The sequence below is a fragment of the Apteryx rowi genome, unplaced genomic scaffold (assembly GCF_003343035.1).
Source record: "Apteryx rowi isolate R43461 unplaced genomic scaffold, aptRow1 scaffold_508, whole genome shotgun sequence".
Classification (NCBI taxonomy): Eukaryota; Metazoa; Chordata; class Aves; order Apterygiformes; family Apterygidae; genus Apteryx; species Apteryx rowi.
In genome coordinates, this window is record NW_020450770.1 from 303,774 (window position 1) to 328,995 (window position 25,222).

General features: G+C 37.3%; 1 protein-coding gene across 1 annotated transcript in view; it reads right to left on the reverse strand.

The window, feature by feature from the left end:
* The window catches only part of ANGPT1 (angiopoietin 1), a 167,007-nt gene that overhangs the window by 89,111 nt on the left and 52,674 nt on the right, over positions 1–25,222 (reverse strand). The window contains exon 2 of the mRNA XM_026080009.1: positions 1,886–2,041. Within this exon, the coding sequence (XP_025935794.1) occupies positions 1,886–2,041 (156 nt within the window). The remainder of the gene's footprint in view (positions 1–1,885; positions 2,042–25,222) is intronic.

Below are 25,222 nucleotides of genomic sequence, written 5' to 3' on the forward strand. Positions count from 1 at the left end.
AACATCAATAGAGTTTCAGATGGAGAAGAAAACCTAAAGTGAATCAGTGGGGTTTTGGATGGATAAGGTCTTGGGAGGAGTCAGTGAGATTTTAAAGAGCTGTAGGCTCTGTATTTTCTGTAGTTTTGACTCCTCCTTACTCTGATGTGACACACATGACTCCTCCCTGGTATTCCTACTCCTTACTATAGATATGAGATCCTGGCCTGCCCTTTTCCTCCTTATATCCCACAGACCTTCATCTCTCTGCTATGCTTCCTCCATCACTGCCAACAGCAGCCTCTATTCACTTTCTTGAGCCACCTGCACCACTGTTTTCTGATTGCTAAAGGAGCCAGGAACTACAGGGACTTTCTGCTGAGAGAGGGGAGGCGGGAAATGATGCCGCCGAGCTAGAYGAGCTGCTGGGGTGAGCTGGATGGAAGTCAGAGCAAGGACTGCAGCAGGGAAGAGCTCCCACTTGAGTACCCTTTAAATTCTTCAAGAATAGCTGTAGAAGGAGGGAACTATCCATTCCCTTGCACAGTTGCCAGCATTGCCTCCATCTTGAACTGATTCCTCAGGGGGGAAAAGTGAGACAGAGGTAATGCACATTTTGTCCCTTACCTACTTGTGTCAGGGAACAGTGAAAGAGTACATGACACTTTAATCTAAGCAGGTCTTTTGGGGTATAAAGGAAAGTTCCTGTAGCTCCTTTTTCCTTGCTAAGCATATGATACTATGGTCTTCACTTCTTATGTCTGCATTTAAATATTCTGTTGATACTGGATTAAAAGATATTCCCCAACATTTTCATAAATCAATACATCATCTTTTAGAAGTGGTCATTTGAGATCACAACTTTTATTAGTGAATGGTGGTCTATTAATCAAAATGTAGAAAATCAAAGGTGCAGAGTATATGTGTAAGACAGTGYAGCAACAGCTTTTGCCTATCATTTCTAGCTAGACTTAATTAGAGCACCTCTCTTTCATAATTGTTATTGTTCCTCAATGTAATGCAATTATGTAATAATTTGGTAATGATATTGTAAATCTGAATGATGTTAGAATAGTCAATATGATCTCTCAGGAAGTACATAGTCTACTAGAACCTACAAAATAAACGAAACACATGAATTCACTTGTTTTAAATGAACAATGAATGCATTTCACCTGGTAAGTAGGTGCATGCTACAAAGATCAAGAGGAAGTCAGCAGTAAGCTGATAAAAGAAGTCAAAAGGCAAAAAGGAATACATATCTCTGTGCAATAAGGACTGAGTCCAGTATGAAATTGTACTTTGTGTTATGACAGTGATAGCCTTATCCTTTGAATCACAGCAATGATTTTCATGCTAGGAATCGTATGGAGATGGTTCTTTAAATTCATGCGATGTTACAGAATTCTGCACACAGAACAAATACATAGTGCTTTACTAAGAAGCTGATGTCTGTCCTGTTCTTTTTGCAGTGTAAAAGCTGCAGAGGTACACTACTTTTCAAATAGCTGGAAACATTTTGCAGAAAATAAACAAACCTTCTTATAATAATAAAGAGGCAAACAATGGTGCAGATCAAAGGCTCTATTTTAGCCTGAAACTCTTTAGCTTGACACTTGTATCATTCACAGTTGGTAGCTGGTCTGTTCATTTGAAATTAAATGCTGCTTTAGTTTCCTGGCCAGTTCAGCCTGCCTTACACACACAGAGCTAAATACACCAATCAAATGAAATCAAAAGAAAAACACATAACAAGGGTCAATTGTCACTGCTGTTGCTACCAATAAACAGAAAGCTTGTATGTTTCTTGGAGCCAGGGGTTAAAATGCTCTGTATTAGAAAAGAAAGAGGATGGGGAAGGTTCTCTGCAATTAACAGCTTTTAGCAAATCACCCTGGGAACCTACCTGGGTTTCAACATCGGTGAGTTTTCTCGTCTGCTCTGCTGTCTGGCTGAGGAGGCTGGTTCCTATCTCGAGCATGGTGGCTGTGTGGTTCTGCACAGCGTTCTGCTGCAGCTGGGCCATCTCTGATTTCATGTTTTCCACAATGTAGTTCTCAAGCTGTAAAAGAAGAAAGGCTGTAACTTTGGCATTTTAGAGTAAAGCTTAGGCATTCTCATGACATAGGGATGCATAGCTGGGAATCTTGCCAGAAGAGGAAATTTCAACTCTTCTGGGGGATCCCATGTCTCAGCAGACCTTGTGACTGTTGGGGAAGGGACTTGACTATCCAGGTGACCCCTTTCAGTCACCAAGTCCCGATGATTTCCCAAGTTCATAGTCAGATGACAGGAGCTGGATTGTATGTCAAGGATTTGGTGACTATCTGAAGGTAAGGATGTGTGGGTAGCTCCAAAATGGCCCCAAAAAAGAACACAGCTCACCACAGGTAAACTTCAGGTCCTACATGTATATACTAACTTACATGTGAGTCCTTCCTGGAGGAGATCCTACCATTTCCTACCTCACCTGGGTGTTGTTCCTCTCTCGCAGCCATTCAGCAGTATGATTTTTTTACTGGGTTAGATCCCCACAAAGTATTTCACAGACTCAGCAACAAAGGTAGCTTAGTCTAGCTGCACTCAAAAATTATAAAGGACTGGGGACATTGTCATGGGAATAACAGAAGGAAATTAATGATCAGAAATGATCACTATAGAAAGCTGCTTTGYTACCTTGCTTTTATTGTCGTGTTTGGCTTGCATTTACAGTCTGTTGAAAAGAATCTGAATAAGGACCCTCTAAATAAACTGAGTTTCATCATTTATTTTTGCTTTCATCTGTTTTAGTTAACATAGGCTGGGACACTCCCTTCCAGCTACCCAGATCCTGGCCCTGCCACAAGAGGCAGCAAACGCAGTACTAGTCTAGAATATGATGACCTTGTTGCTTGCTTATAAGAGCTTGCTTATTCTGACATCTTACAGAGCACACTTGATGTGCTCCGTAAAGTACTCATACAAAGAAAGGCAGCCCAGAATATGGGCTTCAATACATTTCACTGAAACCAGCTGGAGCCAAGCCAATTTACACCCAGTGACGATTTGCTCCTCAATTTCATTTTGTGGCTGATTGTATTTTTTTATGGGTAGCTGATTCCAGACTTAAGCAACCACTGCTTTACCTAGTWATTCACTTTTAATCAGGTTGGGCCAGCTTCTGCAGCAGTAGCTGTGTTTCATTGTGAAAGGTAAGCTGAACAACTGTACAGTAAGAACCAGATGGAGTTGATTTAAAGACTGAAGAAAGGAGCAGGAGTCAAATATACAATGTGTGATTAATAAGAAAGGCTGCTTTCATCTTATCTATAAACATTCCTGCGCAGATGGGTAACTGCTATAGATCATCTGATGAGCCACATCAGCTGAGCTCAGAAAAAATTTGTTACAAATTTGATCATTTAGATGCACCTCCAACTAGTCTTTAAAATATTTTTGCAGAAAAAGAGCATTGCCACAATGTTAGATATTTTCTGAATAAGACAGGATGGGGGAGAGAGGGCAAGTTGTTTTGGTTTGTTTTCCTCCAGTTTGGAAAGACACTGAATACCCATCCTGGCTGAAAATAAAATAAATGGATGTCCTACAATTTCAGACCACAAAAATGTTTGCCTGAATTGCCAGGTTACCACTCTGGGCTGAATACCTCCAGAGTGGTAAAGAAAGTGGTAAAAGAAAGGTTAATGCTGAATACTCTGAAAAGTCTTAAAATGAGGGTGATTAACAACTAAGAAAAACTTTGTGTATAGCAAGACCATGTCTGCAGTGGATGTCTCCATTTCCCATTTCCAGTGTAAATCTACTGCTTAATTCAAGTTTATTATTGTGAAATAAATGAAATAGATATGAGGCTAGTTCAAGAAAGATTTTGCAGGTCCATCATGTTTCTACACCATGCTTTTATATTCAGAAGTCTTTTGCCTGTATGCCTTTTTCACATCAAATGGTGTATTTTTAGCCACCCTTTGTTCCTTGTTGGCTTTTTAACCAGTACATTTATTTCCACACTATCTCTAGGTGGCAAATAATCCCTATGAGAGAGCTCCAGGAACTGGATTGTTGTTCTTCTCCATATTCTGGTCCAGAGTTTGGCACACCTATACAAGAAGTTCAAACTTCCCCCCCAGCATTCACCTGCAGATGAAATGCAGGGCTTTCTGAAATTGCCTGGCTTACTGTATTTGGGCCATGTAGTGCATGTGTGCTATTTATGCCTGGGCAAACCCATGCAGAAGTATGGTGGCTATACTTATTAGAAATGAGAACAGTCTGAAAAAAGTAATTATAGTAGAGAGCTTTGAGCTCTCTGCAAGAAGCTTCTATAATATTATAAACTGTAAAATTTTAAGAATGATAGCTCAGGTCAAAAAAGATCAACAGATAGGCTAAAATCATGATATCAAGACTAATGATTTAAGAAATATTAACCTTTAGACTTCACTGAGATTATCTTTTAAGCTCTTCTCCACACTCTAGGTGCTGAAATTTTTGATTTTCATGTAGTGAAATACAAATTTTCAACAAATTAATTTTGCGTACAATGAAAACAGTTATTCTAACACATCAGTGAAGAGAAACAGGGCTAGACATAAATATCAACAGACAAAAAGACACATATTTCTGACTAATTTTTTTTTTTTTTTTAATCCACATGATAGAAAGGATTGCATTTGAAAGATCTAACTGCCTCTGTGGGGAGCTACAGCAGGTTTTGGCTCACAGGAACACAGACAGAGATTAAGGCGTATTGGATAACTTGTACTCTTACTTATCGCAGTCTAGCATGCTCCCCATGATATGCAGTCTTGGGTCATTGCCCTCAGTTACTCACCCCTGAAACAGCCTGTGGTTGAATCCGAGACTGACTCATTACAACAACAGAGCTGATTTTCCTGTTTAAGAATTACTCATTAAATGCTTTTGTAAATATTTGGTGTTCAGTGCACTGCAACAATAGTTTTTGTGAGCACATCTCAGGAGTATCAGGAGCTATTCACTCCAGCAAGGGAAGGTAGAACAGGGACTGAAGCAATGCTCAGGTTTTATTACATTAATTACTTCCTTCCTTCACTCATTTCTTATAGTTTGCTCAGTAGATTTACTGGTTGCAATCCTGACCCTGCTAAAACTAATGACAAAATTCCCATTGATTTCARTAAGTCATGGTTTCACCTATTGTTTTTATTGCAGGAAACCAAATTTACTAGGTTCATTATGGTCAAGCACTGAGTTTTATCCAAAGTCTCCCATTATTTGGAGCCTTTGTACTGAGTTTACTGAACCTTAGACTGAGCTTTCTTTATAATTAGATAAGAGGAATAGCATTTATTTAACAGGTGATAAGAGGATCCTTGCCTGGTGACTTCACAGAAAATAAACGACAGAAACCCAACCACAGAAGTAAATTTAAGAACATTTAGGGTTTTAAGTCTTTTTAAGAACCACTTTATCCTGTAACTAACTTAAATTTAATTTGTCCAGAGATTCTGCATTAAGCAGTAATAAATATATAAAGAATGAAGAAATACTATCTTTTCATATGAATTTACTTTGTGCATTTGGATTTTCAAATACTTATATTACTGTTCCTTTTTACTTAAGTTACTTTGTATTGCAAAAATGAAACAGAATTCTTTTCTACAGCCTTCACCCCCCACCCTTCCAACTATATGGCTTTCTGCAGTGCATTGGTTATGAATTCTGCTGCATCTGCTTTCAGTAAGAATCATTACATTGCACAGGAGTTTTCAGTAATGCAGGATTACCGGTGGGATACATAATAACATTATAAAATTCTCAGAAATAAAACTGTCAGAGGGTTCAGCGTTATTGTTTAATAAACATTCCAGAGGATTATACATTAAAACTATCTAACTTTTTCTGGACAATGTTTATTGAATAATCTTCATAGAAACCACCCAAACACTAACAGAACTATTAAAATGGAAACTGCAACTCAGGGGCTAAGTAAATGATAATAGTTTGTGGCAGATGGCTTATAAATGAAACGAGCTTTTTCTTTTACTTTGATCAAGTACTGTTGGTCCTATGTAATTATATTGTAAGGACTGCTATGATATCCAGATGACATGAGGCTCTCAAACAGTGTCTTAGCACAAGAATGCAAGTTGAAGTAATGTTAGATTGTTCTCTCCCTCCTGCCATGAACCATACATTGCACAGCACTGAGAGTAACAGGAGGACAACACAACGATCATGTTTATAAGTGCTGCTTTTTCTTGTCTCACTTTGCATACCTGAAGATGTACTAGTAATACTGTACAATGACAACAAAAGAAACTTATTTTCTTTTTTCTCAATTTTTCTGTCCGAGGGATGGCCATACCTACCCACACTGAGAAAGCACCTTGGGAATCAGATTTAAAGGCAACGTCTTAAACATTAAAAGCAATATAATATTACAGATATTGTATTTTATAAATATACAAGCAACCTTAGAGGGAATAAGGTGGAAGAAGTTGAAAAGTATAGAATAACATCGAATTTCTTTGACTGTTGCAGAAGCAGAAGGAGTTAGGCAGGAGTTTTTCATTGAGAAATGTAATCTTATTTGTACACAGAAAAGGCCCRTGTTATATTTATTTAAAAAAAATAGATTCCCCTACAAAATATTTGTCCACGAGAAAAGTTTCAGAAAACAACAGATTTACAAGGATGTAGCCTTCTTATACTGTAGATACAAGTGGTAGGGACCAACCTGAATACAGAATTTATCCTTCCACTCCTGTATGTGCTCATTCATGAAATCAGGGAAGACGAACATGGATGGCACATAAAGGCAATGATTAATCTCCAGGCGTTAGCACACTAATCTGCATCTGGTTTGGAGCAGCCTCAGCTGGCTTTAAGCATGGTATAGAAAGTGCACATTAGCCTGAAAAATGCCTGCAGGTACTCCACCAAAAAGACAGTAAAGATGAATAGTTTTCTATATCTAACCTCACTGGACTTAGTTTGGTGTGTGTGTGTGTGTGGGGGGGGGGTTATTGTACCAAATGAAAGAAGAAGTGATCTGTCGGAGGGAGAACCTTCCTCAGTTCCTAGTACAGCTCTTGGGTAGCTGTGCCATCAGTGAAGGTAACAGATGACGCACACTGATAATTCCAGCGAATTTATCCGATCTACCTTTGCTGAACCAAAGCGAAATCTTTAATCATCTGGTATACAAACTGGATGCACAGAAAGGCCTGTTGGCCTTTCGTATGTAGCATGCAAAGCCTTTACAAAGAAAAACTGCTTAAGAATTTACATAAATATTTGTGGTTTTCAACTGTAAAAAGAACCAGAAAAGTAAGCTAGCAACTCTAAATGTAGTCAAACAAACTGTTTTGAGGACCATTGGTTATAGAAACTCTGTTTTGGGTTGTTGTTGGTTGTTTTCTTGTTTTCTTTTCTTTTCTTTTCTTTTCTTTTNTTTTTTTTTTGTAATATAACATACCCAGACTTCAAGCCCTAAGGCAACAAAACAGGAGTTGCTCCTTAATGGTAGTAGATTATTTGTACAATACTTATGATGTGATTCATTACTCTGTACTTGTGTTTCTGCATTTTCATAGATTTCTTTAATACTGTGACTCATAAATATGATTTTTCTTAGGTAACTTTTAGATCTTAACTCTAAATCATAATAATGTGTTTTTCCAAATTCCATTCATGACGGAGAAACAAACAATGACTTACAGAGTGTGTATGCCCTTCTAAACCACCTCCTGCTGAAATGAATATGGGCATTTCTGAACTGAAACACTCATAACATTATTTTTTCCAAACCAAATGTTTCAAACACTTCAAAGATACTTTGCCTTAGTGAAGACTGAATCCTTGGCATTTCATAGGCTTACTCTTTTGCTTTATAAAAGAATTAATAGAGAGTTAAATTTAAATTACGCTCAGGCAAAATTTTGTTTAACTTATAGCCTGTATAAGATTTACATAAATAAACTGTGACAATATCCTCATATGTATAAAGGATTGCACATGCAATCAACCACTAATTGTTTCTTTTAGCAAGTGACCAGTGAAGCAAACACAGCTGCATTCGCAGCATACAGTGGTCAAACACTAATTCAGCCTCTGGCTGACTGATACTGAGATTTTTAATCCAGGTGGCTTCCAATATACTAATGACACATCTTCATGGTGGTTGAACTTGGTTTTAAAGMCAGTTTAATAAAATTTTGTTGTGAATGTAGAAGAATCTTCTAGATAGGAGAAAATCAGATTTTCCTCTTCAGATAAACCAAAAGGTAACCAGGCAGAAGAAAGCAAGCCAACAGAAGAATATGAACAGATGTAAAAAATTATTCCAAAACACATGAAGTAAGCTTCCTACTGTATCCAGCATCAGCAAGGCATCTGCAGGAACATTGTCTCCAGTTCTGGATGTTGTATTCCAAGAAATAAGTACATTGTTTGGAGAAGGTGTACAAAAGACAAAGAATGATCATAACTCTAGAAAACTGAAATAATTAGGAATGTTTAGCTAAATGAGAAGGCTAACTGGAAAATAACTGACTGCAAGGATATAAAACTGCAAAGTGAAAGAGAATAATCCATTCTCCAGATCCATGAAGTTGCCATAAGGGAAATTTAACATAGATATTAGAAAAAAGTTTTCTAACAGTACAGTAATAATATGCTAATACCAATTTTGTGGGAAAACTGTGAAAACTCCATCACTGGGGGTCTTAAAAGAGGTAGTTTTACTTTAGGTAAATATCATACAGATTAGATGATATTTTATGGTTCTTTTTAGTTCTATTTTTTCATTCTTCTCTTCTTTTTATTACTTTAAATCAGACCTAAGCTCACAGATTCAACATTTGGAATCAAAATTTCTATTAAAAAATCTCCATTGGGTYCAGAAGAGTTTTGGAAAACTCAGCTCCCAGTAAAATTTTCAGAAGGAACTCAATAAAAAAGACAAGTTTCATTAATTAAAAACACAGCAAATTTAAATTAAATAAATAATAAAATATAAAAGATCAATAAGAGGGGCAGCTCTATACTGGCCACAACAGCAATATGAAGAAAGTTACTGAAGGTGTTTCTTAATGCATGTGTATTCCTCAACAGTGATGTTTTACAGACCCGTCTGAAGAAGTGTTGGATGAACCAACTCAGGGATCACAAAATGGCAGTGCTTCATTATACTCAAGCTACCAGTATTATATTGCTTTGGAAACCTTTCTGTTAATCAGTAAATCAATCTGTCTCTGTAAATCAATTAATCTGAGGTTACGCCAGCTTGTGTCAGTGATGCCTTGGCATCTCAGTAGCATGCTATGTTACGTTATGCAGTAAAGTACCTAAAACATAATAGGTAATAATAGATTATAGATATAATAGATTATGGTAGTGCAAGAATACTTTATACTGCATGGCATCCCACTGAAATTTGGAAAATTGGAAACGAAAGTATTTTTTTTAAGCACTGTATTTTAATATGAATAGAAATAGTCCTTGCTACACAAGTCAAGACAGGTTATAGGGAACACAGAGTTCTTTGTTTCAAGACTTGAGAAGATCTCCCCAGTTAGGTTCACCCCATAGTATAATATTCTATACTTGGATAATTTATGGGAGTGGGAAGGCTGAGTTTCACTTCCTCACAAAGCATCTGGCATATCAAAGAGCGTGTATTGACTTAGGCCAAGTATTGATTGTACTGGCCTGATAATTCAGCCTGAGCTTTTTTTCCAGTTTGTGTTCAAAGTTTTATATCACTCTAAAAGCCTGCTTTCTTTTAGACTAAAACTTCTAAATTGGTATAAATGAAAGTTTCTATTATGAAAAAAATTGTCATTTCAAAATTTGATTAATTTCAGTTATTAAAAAAGCACACAAAACATTTCAAGGGTCGATTTCTGTTACTTTTATTGGAATATTATATCTCTTATTTTTTAACCTTAAGGCTTAATAAAATCAATAAGCAGCATAACTGAGAATCATATCAAATGTGATTAAATAGTCCCATAAGGAAACTACTTATTAGAAGTAAATTAGAACAATATGTTCTTATTTTCTACTGATTAGGAATATTTCTAGTTCAAATAATTATCCAGTTTAATGTTAGCCCTTACAATTTTTATTACAGGGTCAGCTACATTTTTCTTTCTTGATCTAACTTTCCAAACCACTTAATTCTATCAACTAAATTCATCTATGATTATACAGTCGACTGCAAACATGACCCATCCTCAACATACACTGAAGGGGAAGGCATAACTCCTAGAAAAGGCAACAGCTACCATCTTGCTCAAATAGATGAACATTTGAGGAGATTTAAAAATGCATATTTTCTGTTAAACTACTGAACTAATTAACTTTCTTTGGCAAGGATACTTTGGCAAAGAGTATTTTTCCAAATGACAAGTTTGAAACAACTTCTGTGTAGAAGAATGCTTAGACGCCTTATGGCTCATTCCTGAAGATGGGCTTAATCAGAATTTGTTTCACTGAAATATCTCCTCGCTACATTACATAAGGCTCTTAAAAAATGTAGTCTTAGACTGCATAAATAGTTCTAGTTGCTATATTGCACTGCCAGCTTTTATCTAAACTTTCAGTGAACCTAGGAAACTGCAGCATAGTTTGGAATCTATATATAACTTCTCATTTGTGTTAAAAAGGTGGTATAGTGTTTTAATGTTGTATTACTTAATTTATTTTTTACTCTGCTTGATTTTTTTGACTCATCCCTATGAAATTGAGTGCATTGTTGATATTCCATGTATGAAAACACTTTTCCAAGAATGGTCATAAGATTAAGACCCTACTACATTTTGTTCTAGTGTTTGCACAAGTGTCTCTTTAATGCCTGATACCAATATCACAGAAGTTGAATCTCTCTAGTCACTGCTGTGAACTCTGCCTTCAGCTTTAAGATTCTTTATCTTAAGTCCTCTCTGATAAAGAAATTGTGATTGATTGTGCTATCATTTGTCTGTCTTTCCTGTGTAGATTGTAACTTCTTGGAGGTTACCCTTCTTTCTGCCTTTCTTCAGTGCCTGACACACAGTCTCAAACTCAGCTGAAGCCCCTAGACATTATCGTATCGCCAATAATCTAGAGTCTTAATCTGAGATCTTTACAGAGTTAGAAATAGTAAGTGGGAAGTTTAGATGCTTTAAAACCACCCTGAAAGTACTGCAATTTCAGTACACATGGGGTTATGGGAATGCAAGGAGATTCTTGGGCCATCAGATGCCTTCCCCACTGTCCCAGGCAACTACATATATTTACTTTTAACCCAGAGAGATCCACAAAAGAACCACTCCCTGCATCCCACAAGTCTTAAAACACTCAACAGAACTCATGATCTGTATACTATATATTCACAGCCTGCATGCATGTGTGCTTCTGTCATAAATAACCTAATGGTGATGCAAAAATTAGTGATCACATATCATTTGCTTAAGGACAGGGGAAAATTCAGTCTTCCTAAAGTTTCAGTGGTTCCAGAAACATAAACCTTATTCATATCATTTAGTTCCTGGCTGTGAAGGCCATGATGTTTCACAAGCACCTGGTAAGGACTGAACCACAGTAGGGCTTTTCTTTGTCCAAAACCAGACGAAGAGCAAAGGAAGTGATCTCTGTGGCTGTGACTAGTATTTGTGCAGCTCACTTTCTCTCGAAACAAAGAGGAAACCAGGAAGCAGAATGTAACTGCAGTCACAGAGTGGTTCCTGGCCTGCTCCAGGGCAGAGCACACCACCACCAGCTTGTGGCTATCAGCAAAGCCTTAGACAAGCTAGGGCAGATGAGCAACCAAGACATGRGTAAGCAAACAAGCTTCCTCACCTCAGCAAGTATTATTTAGTTAATATTGTTTAAAATAGTGCTATTTACTCTACACAGAAAGGTAATCTTTTAATCAAGAGCCCTGTTCTTTTATCCTCCTTTCCTCTGCCTAATAACAGATACTAATTTATGTTGCTTTTTCTGTCTTGTTCGAAATTTGGTTTCAATATCATGACTCCAGTTTATACTGAAGAAAGACTTCTTGTCTATTTAATAGCCTCATATACCAAAGGGCAAAGCCTATATGTATTGTAAAATCCTTTCCTCCATAGAACCCCAGGAGGTAGAGACCTGAAATCTGCTGAATTACTTCAGTCTATCAGCAATTAAAATGTAGAGAAAGATTTATGTATTCTCACACAGAGTATTTATGTGCCTAGATTTACATGAGTGTGTACATAATAACTCCCTTAAATTATGGTTTATAAATGTGGGTAGACAGCAATATTCATTTGTGTCCTATAACGTTTGGCTATATTTATGATTTTTAACTTTTATTACAATAACTGGGCASAAGTAGTTTTATGATAGATGTCCTGGATACCCAGCAATGTTTACCTTGGTTTTACTACAGACATTAAGAATGATATTGATACATCTCTGCTGGAATCACTTAATAATTTTAAGGCACAAATAAATGAAATTTCCAGAAATATCTGTAGCAGAAAACTAAGAATTTAAGTTTCCCACAGCACTATAAAAAAGTTTAGTAGTACAAACTGTAACACCTTTTCTTTCCAGTCTTGAAATTCTATATATACCCATTAATTTCTAAGTACCTCCAGACATACCTAGAGTTTTTAGCATTTTAATGAATGTATAACTCTGCATGGCGGGGAGATGGTCCTGTCAAAATATGTACAGCCCCAGAACGCATTTCTTCCTGTGCTGATGGAACTGATTGCTTGAATACGTGGCAAACAGTGAGTTAAGATAATTGAATAAAATTGTTACCAAATATTCCTTTCCAATAATTATTAGAATGAGAAACATGCAAAAACCTCAGATCAAAACTCAGCAATGTCTTCAATACATATGTGTGTATATATATACACATATGCAAATATATGTACATATATATAAAATAAAGATGAGTGAACTCCACTAAATAGATTATAAAATCCCTGTTTTACAAGCCATGAAGAAAAGATCTGAAGTTTACTAAACCATACAATGAAATATCAGATACTCAAATTATCTTGCAGAAAAGACTATGAAACTTGATAAGGTAGAAGTGCCTGGGTTTCCTTGAAATGGCTTAGTTCAAGAAATAAATCCTTTTATGGCTTTAATAATTGTATAGAAAGATAAGCATTTTTCTATAGGAAATATGAGAGCAGCCAAAGCATGTATAGACAGTTCTGGTCCCTTGTTTCATTAAATTCCTCTGGGGGTTTTGGAGGGTAGCAGTCACAGGCTTCCTTTAAGAAATTGTTAATACAATCACCTTCATCCCCAAATGCTGGAGTAAGATCTTGTTTACAATGATGGGGATCAATTCCTTGCCCCAAGTTTGCTTCATGAATGTTGCAGTCCCTGAGTGAGAAATATGAACTACAGGTTTCCCTAGAGATGTCAACTACTGGGAATAAGTATTATCATTTCTATTAACTCCTGTAGGTATAATCATACTAGAGTCGCAATGGGACCAGAATCAGGTTGTTTTGTAGTTAGTACTGAGCACAAACTCAACAGTAGCTAGGAGAAAATTGGGTTGAGAGTCTTTTATTTTATCTAATTCTGTAGTGTAAAAAACATGGTACAAACATTTTTGAATTTAGGGAAATTCTGCAAACTTAAATCATTTGGAGATATTCCCACACAGAAGTCACTGTAAACAGGAGCCAAGTGAAAGGGGAGATTGGAAGGGTCTCCTGCCTCTGCTGGCTTTAGGAGCAACATTTTTCCCTTTCTTCCAGGACCCGACAAGAATATCCCCTCCTACTTCAGCTTATCATAACCACAGCTCTTCCTGGAAGGCAGTGTTACTCAGTGGCATTCCTTTCTAAGTCATGAAATCATGAGCTAAAGTGGGAAGCTTTTAGCCTTCAGTTTCACATCTGCTAACTCATCGTGGTAGTTTCTCTTTCTCTGGCTGATGCGCCGTTCCTGTTGCTGTTAAGAAAGACTAGACCAATTGCTGTGGTTAAGAAAGACTAGACCAATAAATCCATAGATAACCAACAGATTATGTATGTGTATATGCAGACGTACACAGAACAACAGATATAGCAGACACAGGAAGAGAAACATATATTAGAAATAGTTAGCTAGACAAATGGACAGCTTGTATGCAGCAATTTGAAAATATATCTGGTTTTTCAAGGCAAAATAGAAACCACTGGACATTTATTCCCAAATTTTATGCTGAATAATCAAATTAGAAACAAATAGACCCAAATGAATTAAGATTGATACATGGTCTATACAGATTCAAAGAATTATATTAAAAGTGAAGTGCAATGGTTTTTAAAATTAATATCTTCCCAGTGATCAGTTAACTAAGTTCCCAGGCATCCTGGCATTAGGAGTTTCTCCAGCATTCCTAGTCAAGCAGAGGGGCCAGCTGTCAAACATGCTCCCTCAGTGATTAAGTTGTTACTTTTGTCTGTAAATTTGCACACAACATCCATGTGCTCAAAGTGATAATGATCACAGTCATTTTGTATTTGTAATCCAGGACCACATACAGCCCTTACCGTGACTGAACTTCACAGCTCACAAATATAAAGTGACAGTCCTTTTGACATGATTAATGCAGTGAAAACTCAGAGGAATGAGTCAAAGATGATACAAGCCAGTTATTTCAAGTCGGTCGTTCACTTAGATCCTGTATGAATTTTTAGCATTTATCATTGGTTTTGCTTTCTCGATCTTCCTCATACAATATGTTTAATTTTGCAATAGAACCCAAGTAGGCCATGTATAATATAAGACCAATGTTTTCTTGCCAAGTAAAACCTCATTCAGAAGGGTGGTTTTGTAATAACTCAGAAGCATTTACAGTGTAATCAAAAATACTTTGAATAAACCAACATGTCAGAATAACAGAACCATTAAATAAAAGGAAAACATCTCAGGCCTTTAAAACATGCTGTAAATCTTCAGAATCAGAGGTGGCCAGGGCTAAAAGTCAAATACAGATATTCCTAAACTTTCAAGTATTCAGATTTAGGATTTTAGTTCAATCTCATTTTCATAAAAAATATCCATTCTGTACTGCTCTTTCTCAGGGGTAAGTAACAATATCTGTTGTATTAACTTTGTAGTTGCAGTACCTAAATGCAAACATTCAGGTCATTAGTTTAACCACATATATAGAACATGTAGGAATGAGAATTACTCTTCTCATGACCTCAGCTGCTTGATCTAAAGAAGAATTGGCATCATATCTATCACACCTTGCACCATTAATAACAGAGAACCAAGTGCTCATGAACCCTTAGGAAAGTTTGGCAGCCATTTCACTGAGAGAAGTGGGTCAAAATCACAGCAAGAGTTACATGTACTGCTTGTTAGCAGCAAAAACATTCATGCCCTCTAGCCAGACACTATAGCATGGTAATTTCTTTGGTACTGAAAACAGATGAAAAATCTTATCAGGCACTAATGTTGTGATTGCAGCTGTAGTCATATTCATATCTGCTCCTCCCAGAGGGACCCCAGCAAAATGCACATGGTTAGTGCAAAGCTTATCAGCACCTGACCCTCTGGACCCACCTGACCTGGAAATCTGTGTGCTCAGAGCACACAAAACCTGACTATAAGCCATGCAACGGTCAGGAATAGATGTTCCAGGACAGATGTTCCTTTTTGCAGAGCACAGGTTTTCCACTGCTGGTATTGACACTGATGGAAACAGCATTAACTCCATGCCAGGCCTGAGGGCCTGATCACGTGGGAGACCAGGACAGGAGAGCCAGCAGAGCTGGACAGGAGACCTGTGGGGCCAGGAATCCTCTGATTCCCTGCTGCATCCCCCTCTCATCTGGATTCAATTCTTTCCATTCAGGTAAAGCTGTGGTTTCACTTCCGTGAGGTGAAACTCTGTGGGGTTAGGACACATATGGATTTATCTGTGGAAAAAAGCATATGATCCTCTACTGGGATGAGACAGGAAGGTTAGATAAAGTCTGGAATCCTGACATATTAAAGTCAACAGACATTTTACTGTTAACTTCAATTTGGCCAAGATTTCACCCTCGAGACTTCACTTTTCTTTTTAACTTTCAGATCCAGAACAGGTCAAAATATCTTCCCAAAGCCAACAGGAATGCTATTATTTTAATATTAATTAGCTGCCTGCAATTCCAGTCTGCTCTGAAACCATACAGTGGGGTTTGTCATCTTACTGTAAATCTATTAACATGTTATCCAGGATTATTTTCTTCTGAAAAGCATGCTGTTAATGTTAGTGCAAATGTGCACACAGGGATTTTTAACCATTATTACATTTGGACTAAAGCACTAGCTTCTAGACATGAGAAAAAAGCTAAAACATAAGTGCTTCTTTCCCACTTGAAATAAATTACCATGCTGCCACAGATTCTCAGCAGTAAAAGGGAAGGGGAGAAGTAAAATTCTGCAGAASGTATTGAATGTTTAATGCATTTCTGTGTGACAACAGTGGAAGCAGTCAGACTTTTCTGTTTGTCCATGCAATGGCAAAGCAGCAGGAAAACATAACTTTGCTCATTTCTTAGCAAGCAGACTGCAAAGCCCATCACAAAGGCGTTTTCTTTAAAAGGAAGAATACAGGCAGGATTACGTAAAATGAGCAAAAGCTGCAGAGTTCCAGTTGTGAGCTGAACTTCCTGAAAGGTCGGGGTCTTTGGGGGTTGTTTGAAGCTTATGTTTGGCCTCTCTGCAGTTGTGATAACAGCTCTGTCCCCCAGCTGGGCAGCAGTAGCAATAGCCCTGCTTTTACCCTGCGCCAAAGTGAAGGCCACTTTAACCAGAACCACAGTCCACTGCTGTTGCGTAAGAGAAGGTCATGGCATAAAAGTGGGTTTTTTCATTATAATCCACAAGCCGGGGGCATGTRTGAATAGAGGAAGAAGTTCAGCTGGAAAACTGCAAGAGCTTGGCTGATCAGGACTGGAACGTCTCCTACTTGCCAAAGAAAACTAGATAACAAATCTCAAAATGCATCACAAAACTGTGCTTGAATGTAGGGCTCCCTCCCCAGACTGACTGCTGAGTGTTTACAGAACGTACTTGTCCCTCATCCCGTCCACGCAGGTCACAGTGCCCTGTCAACATCTGTGCTAGCTTGTGTTACCGCAAGGTTGCCTCTGATCTGGGATGGCCAGCACAACTTGGCACATATATGTAGAGGAACCAGCCTGCTTTCGCCAGCGAAAGTGGAATTTTGCAAGAAGCCCTCCAGCTATCCTACCAAAATTCCCTACAGATTTCTGTTTAGGCTTCACAGGAGTGTGAGAGAAAAATAAACTAGCTTTTTTCCTTTGGCCCCAGTTCCAGAAACTGAGTTCAGATTAGGGATTCACCCAGCCCCRCTTAAACACAATGCATTTACAGAATCACAGAATCACAGAATCGCTGAGGTTGGAAGGGACCTCTGGAGATCATCTAGTCCAACCCCCCTGCTCAAGCAGGGTCACCTAGAGCACATTGCACAGGATTGCATCCAGGCGTGTTTTGAATATCCCCAGAGAAGGAGACTCCACAACCTCTCTGGGCATGGGCATTCATAATCCTGGTTGTGCTTGCATGAGGTGGAAGGGATGTAGACTCTGATCCCTGGTGATTAGAGCTGTTTATTCTCAAGACAACTCAATACAAAGACTTAGTCCATTCCCACTTCCATGGTGGTGACAACGTACTGCTGTATGTGATACTAGATTCTGTAATATTTAAGAGGTAGCTTCTGTTCCCATCCTGCCAGAAAAGATTGTGTTCCACATCTGAGTCAGGTCATTTATCAGGTAAAAAGGGAGCTGACACTGATAACTTGTCAGCTACTAAAATTAAGGGTGTGAGTCCTTGTTTAATACTGGCTGTTATAAAATACATTGAAATATAAGGAGCAGCTTAAAGAACAAGTGACATTTGAACTTTCAGCTTCCTGGCTCCCATGAAGTTTCCCCAAGGTTATTAGATTGTCTGACAAGAGAGAAGTCTCTGATACACCTGTGAAATAAGAAACTAAAATGTGGGCTGTCCCGGTAACCTTCATTCATGTGACAGCTCTAATTTCCTTTTGTAAATAAAAGGTAAACACTGGCTTTCTGAGGTTAAGCTCTGTGTGCACTATCAAAATTGCAAAGCTGGAATTACATGCCACATAAATGCTTGTAGAAAAAGGTTTCCTACCATTGTTTCTTACCCATATGCTGTTTGCGTTGGTTTGTAATAGTCTCAAAAACATGAGTAGAACACTTCCAAATGCTGTTTATGATTCAAGCATGATGCCAGCCTCATTTGCCCTCCTAATACCAAGATGTGTCAGAAGAACAATTAGTTAAGCTTAAAACAATGAAGTGACTAGTGACAAATTCAAAGAATGGCTCAGTGCGAGGATGGACATTTTCGTTCATGTGTTTAAGAAAGGCGGGGGACTTGGCTCAGACTATGCTGCAGCTCGGCTGAACCAGCACAAAGATGAATGTTGAATCCTTTACTGCAATGGCTCTTCATAATCCCCATCTTTTAACACATGGTTTGCAAAGCCAAAGTGGTAAGAAGGATTTTTAATATAAACTGGCTTTCCAAGTCCCGAAATGTTAATCAGATTGGTATTTCATTTTATTTCTTTTATACATAAAGCCTTTTCTACTCTTACATGAACTGTAATGCTTTTATTGAGAACAGAGTGAGATGAATGTTAAAAAAGAAATGTACAGTGTATAATTATCTCTGGTGGAGTTAATAGCTGGAGGAATATACTATAGGAAATAATCCTGAATTGGCAGGAGAGGAACTAGATAATCAAATAGTTTTATTCAATCCATTTCTAGGACACTGTGAATAACTGTCCTTTAGCACATCAGCAAAATGATTACTTAATAATAAAAAGGGTGTTGATTTAAGTTTGATTGTTAATGGATGTAAATATCCTTCCAGAACAATTTTATGTAAAATAAGATATGAACATAAACTGACATAGGTTTACTGTCTCTTACTTGGATGATTCAGATTGATTTAAAGCAGCTACAGGTTTATTTAGAAAGAAAATACAATGGATTCTAGCACCACACAGAAAACCATATGTATGAGGGAAATATGTTGGAATTCAAACCGAAGGTCAGTGTTTCTGACAGAAACAGTGTGTTTCTCACTATAAAAAAAAGGACATACTACAGAACATCAGAATCGCTGAAAAAAACATGACAGATATACTCCAATATATTTATTTTAACTTCTAAAATCAGATCAAATCAGTCATTTAAATTGTCCCCCTAATTTTGTTTAAAATTGTGTTTGCTTCTCAAATTTAGTACAACTTTGATACCATTAAAGGAAAAGTTAGCTCATTAAATTAAATTTAAATTCATACAGTTTTTCCAACATAAATAAATATTCCAAATATTTTCATTCAGACAAATCAAATGTGATGTTCAATTAAGGGAACAGAACATTCTGTAAGAATTTATATCCGCAGAGTGACTTGAAATATTTTTACAAGACAGTGCCAACTTGAAGTCAACTTCATATTTGGCCCTTTTTCTCTTAGCTGGCACTCTTTCCAAGTAACACCAACAACAATATGTAAATGAGTGATGAGACAAAGAAGATCTTTCTGGTAATATTGTTCCTTTTTCACAGTTAATGACATTTTGTGTTTGTTCAATTTCTACTCACATAACTATGTCCGTGAAGGGCCATGTATAAAGCTAGGAGGACAATGTCAGTCTCCATGCAAGCTCGTCACTTGCCATTTCTAGTCCATTTGCAAACAAAGATGCAAATTGATATAATTTATGATGGTTGCTCTTTGAAGAAGAAGCCAGACTTCTCAGTACCAACCTCTGCATGCATACATGCACCGAGATACGTGGAGTACGAGTACATTTGAACATGAGTTCAGCACTGTGCCTCTGTAATTATGCAGTCTCCTCCCATAGGGATATCAGAATATGATCGGGGCCTATGAACTGAACTGAAGCCAGCAAATTATTTCATTAAAGCCTCCTGAAATCTAGTAAATGAAAATGCCTTTGACCATTACTGACCCGAGCTGGATTTTAACAAGTGAACTGACTGGGATTGCATCTCCAGACCATTAATAATCTTCTGAGTCATGCAGTTAAACCATAGTTGTCTTTCTTCTCTTTCCTTCCTAGTTAACTGCAGAAAAGCTCTAATCATGATCTCATTAAAGACAATAACAAAACTCCATCAATTTAATCAAGCAGTTCTTTTATTTATTTTTTTTCTGGTGCTGATCTCCCTTTTTACAAGTTAGTTAATACCTCTTTTTTGATTGTAGGAATCCAAACCAATTAGCTTTTCAAAGAGATCCCCAACTTACAAGAAATCAGGGCCTCAAAGATTCATCTTTACTTGAAAAGTCATAGCATCTGTTTGGAATGAAGCCTCGTTTTGGCTGAATTTTTATTGCTGGATTTTTACTGGATTTGTTTCTGCCACTGCAACTCAGTACTAACTATGTTAACTTCAGCCACAGAAGTGTAATATCCCTGTAGGTCAGGTCAGAATTAAGCACACTAGATACAGTACCGTAAAGGGCTGAACACTGAGCAACATTTAAAAACAAGCCTCATTTTAAACATGGAGTGTTTCTATGATCACTGGGATGATTCACAGGCACACACATACATGTACGTAAGCTAATGGCTCAGGAGCAGAGTGTTCAAAAGTTTAAGGATCTAACCTCTAGTCTTCATCCCACATGCATTCTTCATTTCAAAATTGTCCTTACTCTGTAGCTTTTCTTTCCTCACATCCTCAGCTTTTTTTCCAGTTTTGTTATTCACTTGGAAAACTGAAAGTTAAAGTTTAAACTTTACTTTGATCTGAGACATCAGAACATAAACAACAGATGCAAATACTTCTTTGGAATCAGAGCTAAAAATAATTACATTCTRTGTTATTTGGCATAATTCATTGCTTCACTTTTATACTCTGGGAAAACACAGAAAAATATTGATAAATTTAAATTTAAATTGTGATTTTAAGATGTGTCATAGCTAGTTCATTATATACCGTGTTGCAATAGGGGCAAAATTCTAATCTTTGCTTTAATGTATCTATAAAGGTAGAATTTTGTCCTCTGTGTTTTCTTTTCTCCATAAGAGAAGAGTATGAGTCACTATATAAAGTTTGCCAGGATTAGCACACTCAAGCCACCTCTTTTAAAAGAATATTCCTTTAGAACTGGGGATGCAGGTACAGTTTAACTATTTTATTTTAGTATTTTCTTTATGTTGGGAGCTGGATCTATTCAGTATTAATACTGTTCCCTTCACTAATACATCCCAAGCAGTTATATCATTAATTACTTTAGAGATGATTGTTAAAATCCTAAACTACTAATAAAGCAGCCAACCTAAAACCAAAAAAAATATATTACCTTACAACAGTACCTTATAATGGTACTGTTCCTTTATAAAATATGTTGCCAAATACATTCAGATTTAACAGTGACAAAATAATGGTATATGTATAATGTCTACAAAACATGCAGCTTGTCTTTTATCATTTGTATCAGGCAGGTTACAGAATGTTCACTRTCTTGCAGGCAAAGGATACTCCTCTGCAGTATAAAAACTATTAAGTATGTCAAAAAATTGTATTTCTTATATAAATGGAAAAAGCATAAGTGCATTTCAAAAAGCAATCTGTTAGGACAAGAATCTCAAAAAAGTTAAAGATCAGACTTTCAAGGAAAGCTTTGGGTCCTGATTAGAACTTCTAAGCCCAGGGTAAGTACCTGAATTCTTTATATGTTGAAAATGGCTTATTATGCTCTTAAGAATGGGATTCACTGGCACAAACACCCTGAGCAGAAGTTCACTCATGGCAGCCAGCAGGAATGGGTGTACCCTCGAAACCTTGTGTCTCACTGGGTTTAGGCCCATAATGCACAGTTACATATTTCAGCCTGAATTGGCCATCAAAACCAGTTGCTTAGGTATAGCCAACTCATTTACCTGTTTTTGATTTTTTTTAATATAATAAAAGAGTAAAAAATGTGACTTCTGTTCCCTCCTCATTCCTCTTTTCTTCCAGGAGAGAGCTCTCCCCACAAAAATATAAACTAGAATGGGACAAATGTGTTCCCCATCCCTTTTGCTGAAGCTGAACCACAGTGCCATGAAGAGCACAAGATTCATAATGCTAAAGAGAAAGTGCCCATGTGGGAGTATGATCCTGCAGCCCAGTGATACAGAAGTGCTCTTCTCTCAGGGGTCCTAAAGACTCATCTCTTTTCCCAAGACTGTCTATGCATTTTGCAAGAAAGAATCTTTGAATAAATATACAGTTCAGTTTCCTCTCTTAGTAATTAAGCAGTTAAATTATAGTGATGATGCTACTGTACTTCATGCTGAATTCCATATTTTGAATGTGTATTAGGCAGCCTTTGAATACAGTTTTAGAACATACTAGTGAAAATCTACTAGCCTGAGGGTTTCTCAGAGGCTCAGTGATCCCATATGAATTTGTAAAATGCTTGAATTTAAGCGCTTCCATTACACTGAAATTCCAATGTAGACATCTGAAGACTTCTGGATCTGTGGCTAAGAGGCATACTATGTTTCTGTACCTAATTTCCACAGATTTATTAGTCTGGTACAATTCAAAGTGGAGAAAGATTCAGAAAAGTCCTCCACACATTTTCTGCTTAGTGATTTGCAAAAATACACTTCTGGCTTGAAATATTGTGATTCCAGGAGTTATCACACCCCACATCTGCAAAAACTACATAGCATTCATCTCTGGCAAGCCTATCTTCCAAAAAAATCAGAGTAACCAATTACACACTCAAGCTAGTGACTGGACATCATGCCTGGACCTTTTTTTTAGAAGACAGAGGTAGCTATCCTTAAAGATTTAGCAGGTTTAATTGGCCTCGGGTTTCTTTGAAAGTATCTATTTATGTGCACAGATGTCCACATACAACTGCAGAAGGTCACCTGAGATCAGAAACACCCACCAGAACCACTCAATCCTGAGTCATGCACATGTTCAACTCTGGAAGAGCTCTAGCCCCCACTTTTACAAAAATACTTTATCTATACAAAAGAGGCATTGAAAGGGATAGCAAGATACAGCCAAAACAAAGAGATTTCAAATGAACTGCTTTTTATCAGTCATCACTTAAATGAAATTGAGCTTCCTGCTTTCCTTTTTTTTCAAATAAAGTGGTTTCTGATGTGGTGTCCACTTGAAAGTGGTATTATCAGCCTATGATTACCTACATGGGTTATGACTATGAAAATAAAACTGACATCAGAGTCTAGATTTCACATGTAAAAGATTTCATTATGTTTCAGAGAATCCATTTAGTTCTTTTAAAAGTCTGCTGGTCACTCTGTAAGAGGGCTTTTGTTTCCTGTGATGCAGATAAAGAATATGGGAAATAAAAATATCAAACTATCAGATTTCAAGAATGCAGTTAAACACCTCACCTTCAGCAGTGACAACAGGATTACTGCTGAATATGTTCATCTAAGTATGTCTTTCAGATATAGCTGATATGACTTGGCGGTATAGGACCAAATCCTCAAGTGATATATAGCAACACTGAGCTTTGTGAATTTACTGTTGAGGTTTGGGGACAGAATTGATAAGTTGAGGAGCTTCAGATTTCAAAAAAATCCATAAATGTATTGTGCATCTCCACCTCTTTCTAACAGATAAGTAGTTTTCATAGATGAGTTTTGACGGCCTACAGGAAATTTCTGATTTTTCCCTACTATAACAAATGCAGGTCAAAAATCTATGAACAATCTGTCAGTTTAGTGTTTGACCTGTAATATTTTTCAGGAAATCACTGTTCGTTTTGGAGCTGCAGTCAGAGATGTCCAGATATATCCCATGTGCTATAATTGCTCTGAATTAAGAAAAAACAATTTCTAATTTCCAAACTGACACTTCTAATGCTTGTAGCATGCTCTGAGCTTCAACATTGCTCTTTGAAGCTTGCTGACAGCAAACAGACTAGAGTCTGCAGGAATTTCTCCCACTGGAGCATAGACGCTATTATAAGCAAGCACCTTTCTGATAGCCTTTCTATGTAATTCAGTTTTCTTTGACTTTGTTTTTTCTATTTCTGGGTAATTTATAGATGTCAGATGATCACCTGACATTAAAGCAAATGTGGAAACTTCCCTTCCCCTTCCCTTTCCCCTTCCTCTTCCCCATCGTCTTCCCCTTCCCTTCCCTGTCTTCTTTCCCTTCCTCTTTCCCATCCTCTTCCCCTTCCCTTTTCTTCCCTTCCCTATACAAAACAGGCCTAGATGTTTCTTCCCCTTTCTTTCCTTCTAAATGAAAATACTCCCAAACCACCAACTTCTTTCAGCTATCAGAGCAGTATGTAAACATATTGGTTGGTCTTTTGTAGTACAAACATGATTTAAAAACAAACAAAGCCACTGGCACAATATTTATTTGGCTACAGGAAAAAAAGTAGCAAATTTAGGGCTGGCGTGATCCTAAGTCCTTTTAACGGGCTTTAGGAACATTTAGAATCCTGTCTTCAGGCATCAGATTGCTGTCGGTAAAAATGGATTTACTCCGTATTTGGTGGTTTCCATCTGCAGCTGATCCTGGAACAGTTCACGTACTTCACTTAAAGGAGGATTTGCAGAGTTTGGGCTGAGGCAGTGTGGTTTGACAGTGGGCATTCAAGATATTTTCAATGAGTATTTATTTGAAAGAGGGGGAGGACATTGAGAAGCTGACATAGAGGTGGTTTTTCCTCTGCTGTCGACTGCCAAGGACATTTGTGTTAAGAAGTTATGCTGGCTGAATTTACAGGATAATGTAGTTGCTGGGATTTGCAGAAAAAGATGTCTCCAACCTCACTGCTTCCAGCACTATTTTGCAATCTCTCTGATGAACCTACTCCTACATATTTGCATTTCATTATTTGAAGCATATAGCTTCCTCTCCTACCACATCTCCTTTCTCTCTTCTTTCCTTCTTATAGTCTATTTAAAGCTTGCCTTTACTTTGTGGCTATCTACCCAATTATCTATCCTTGATCTGTGTATAAGAAAAAACTTTTTTCACTGTCTTTCAGCACTCTGTTATCTCTTTTTACACAGGGAACTCCTGTTTCCATCTTAGTAAAAACACAATTTACTTCCTTCGAAACCAGCTTACTTTAATACTGTGAAAACAAGAGTGAGATTGTATTTAATGGAAAAATGAACTTAAACTGAGAAGTTTTTATTGAAATGCACCGTCATGGAGTATATTGTCTTTA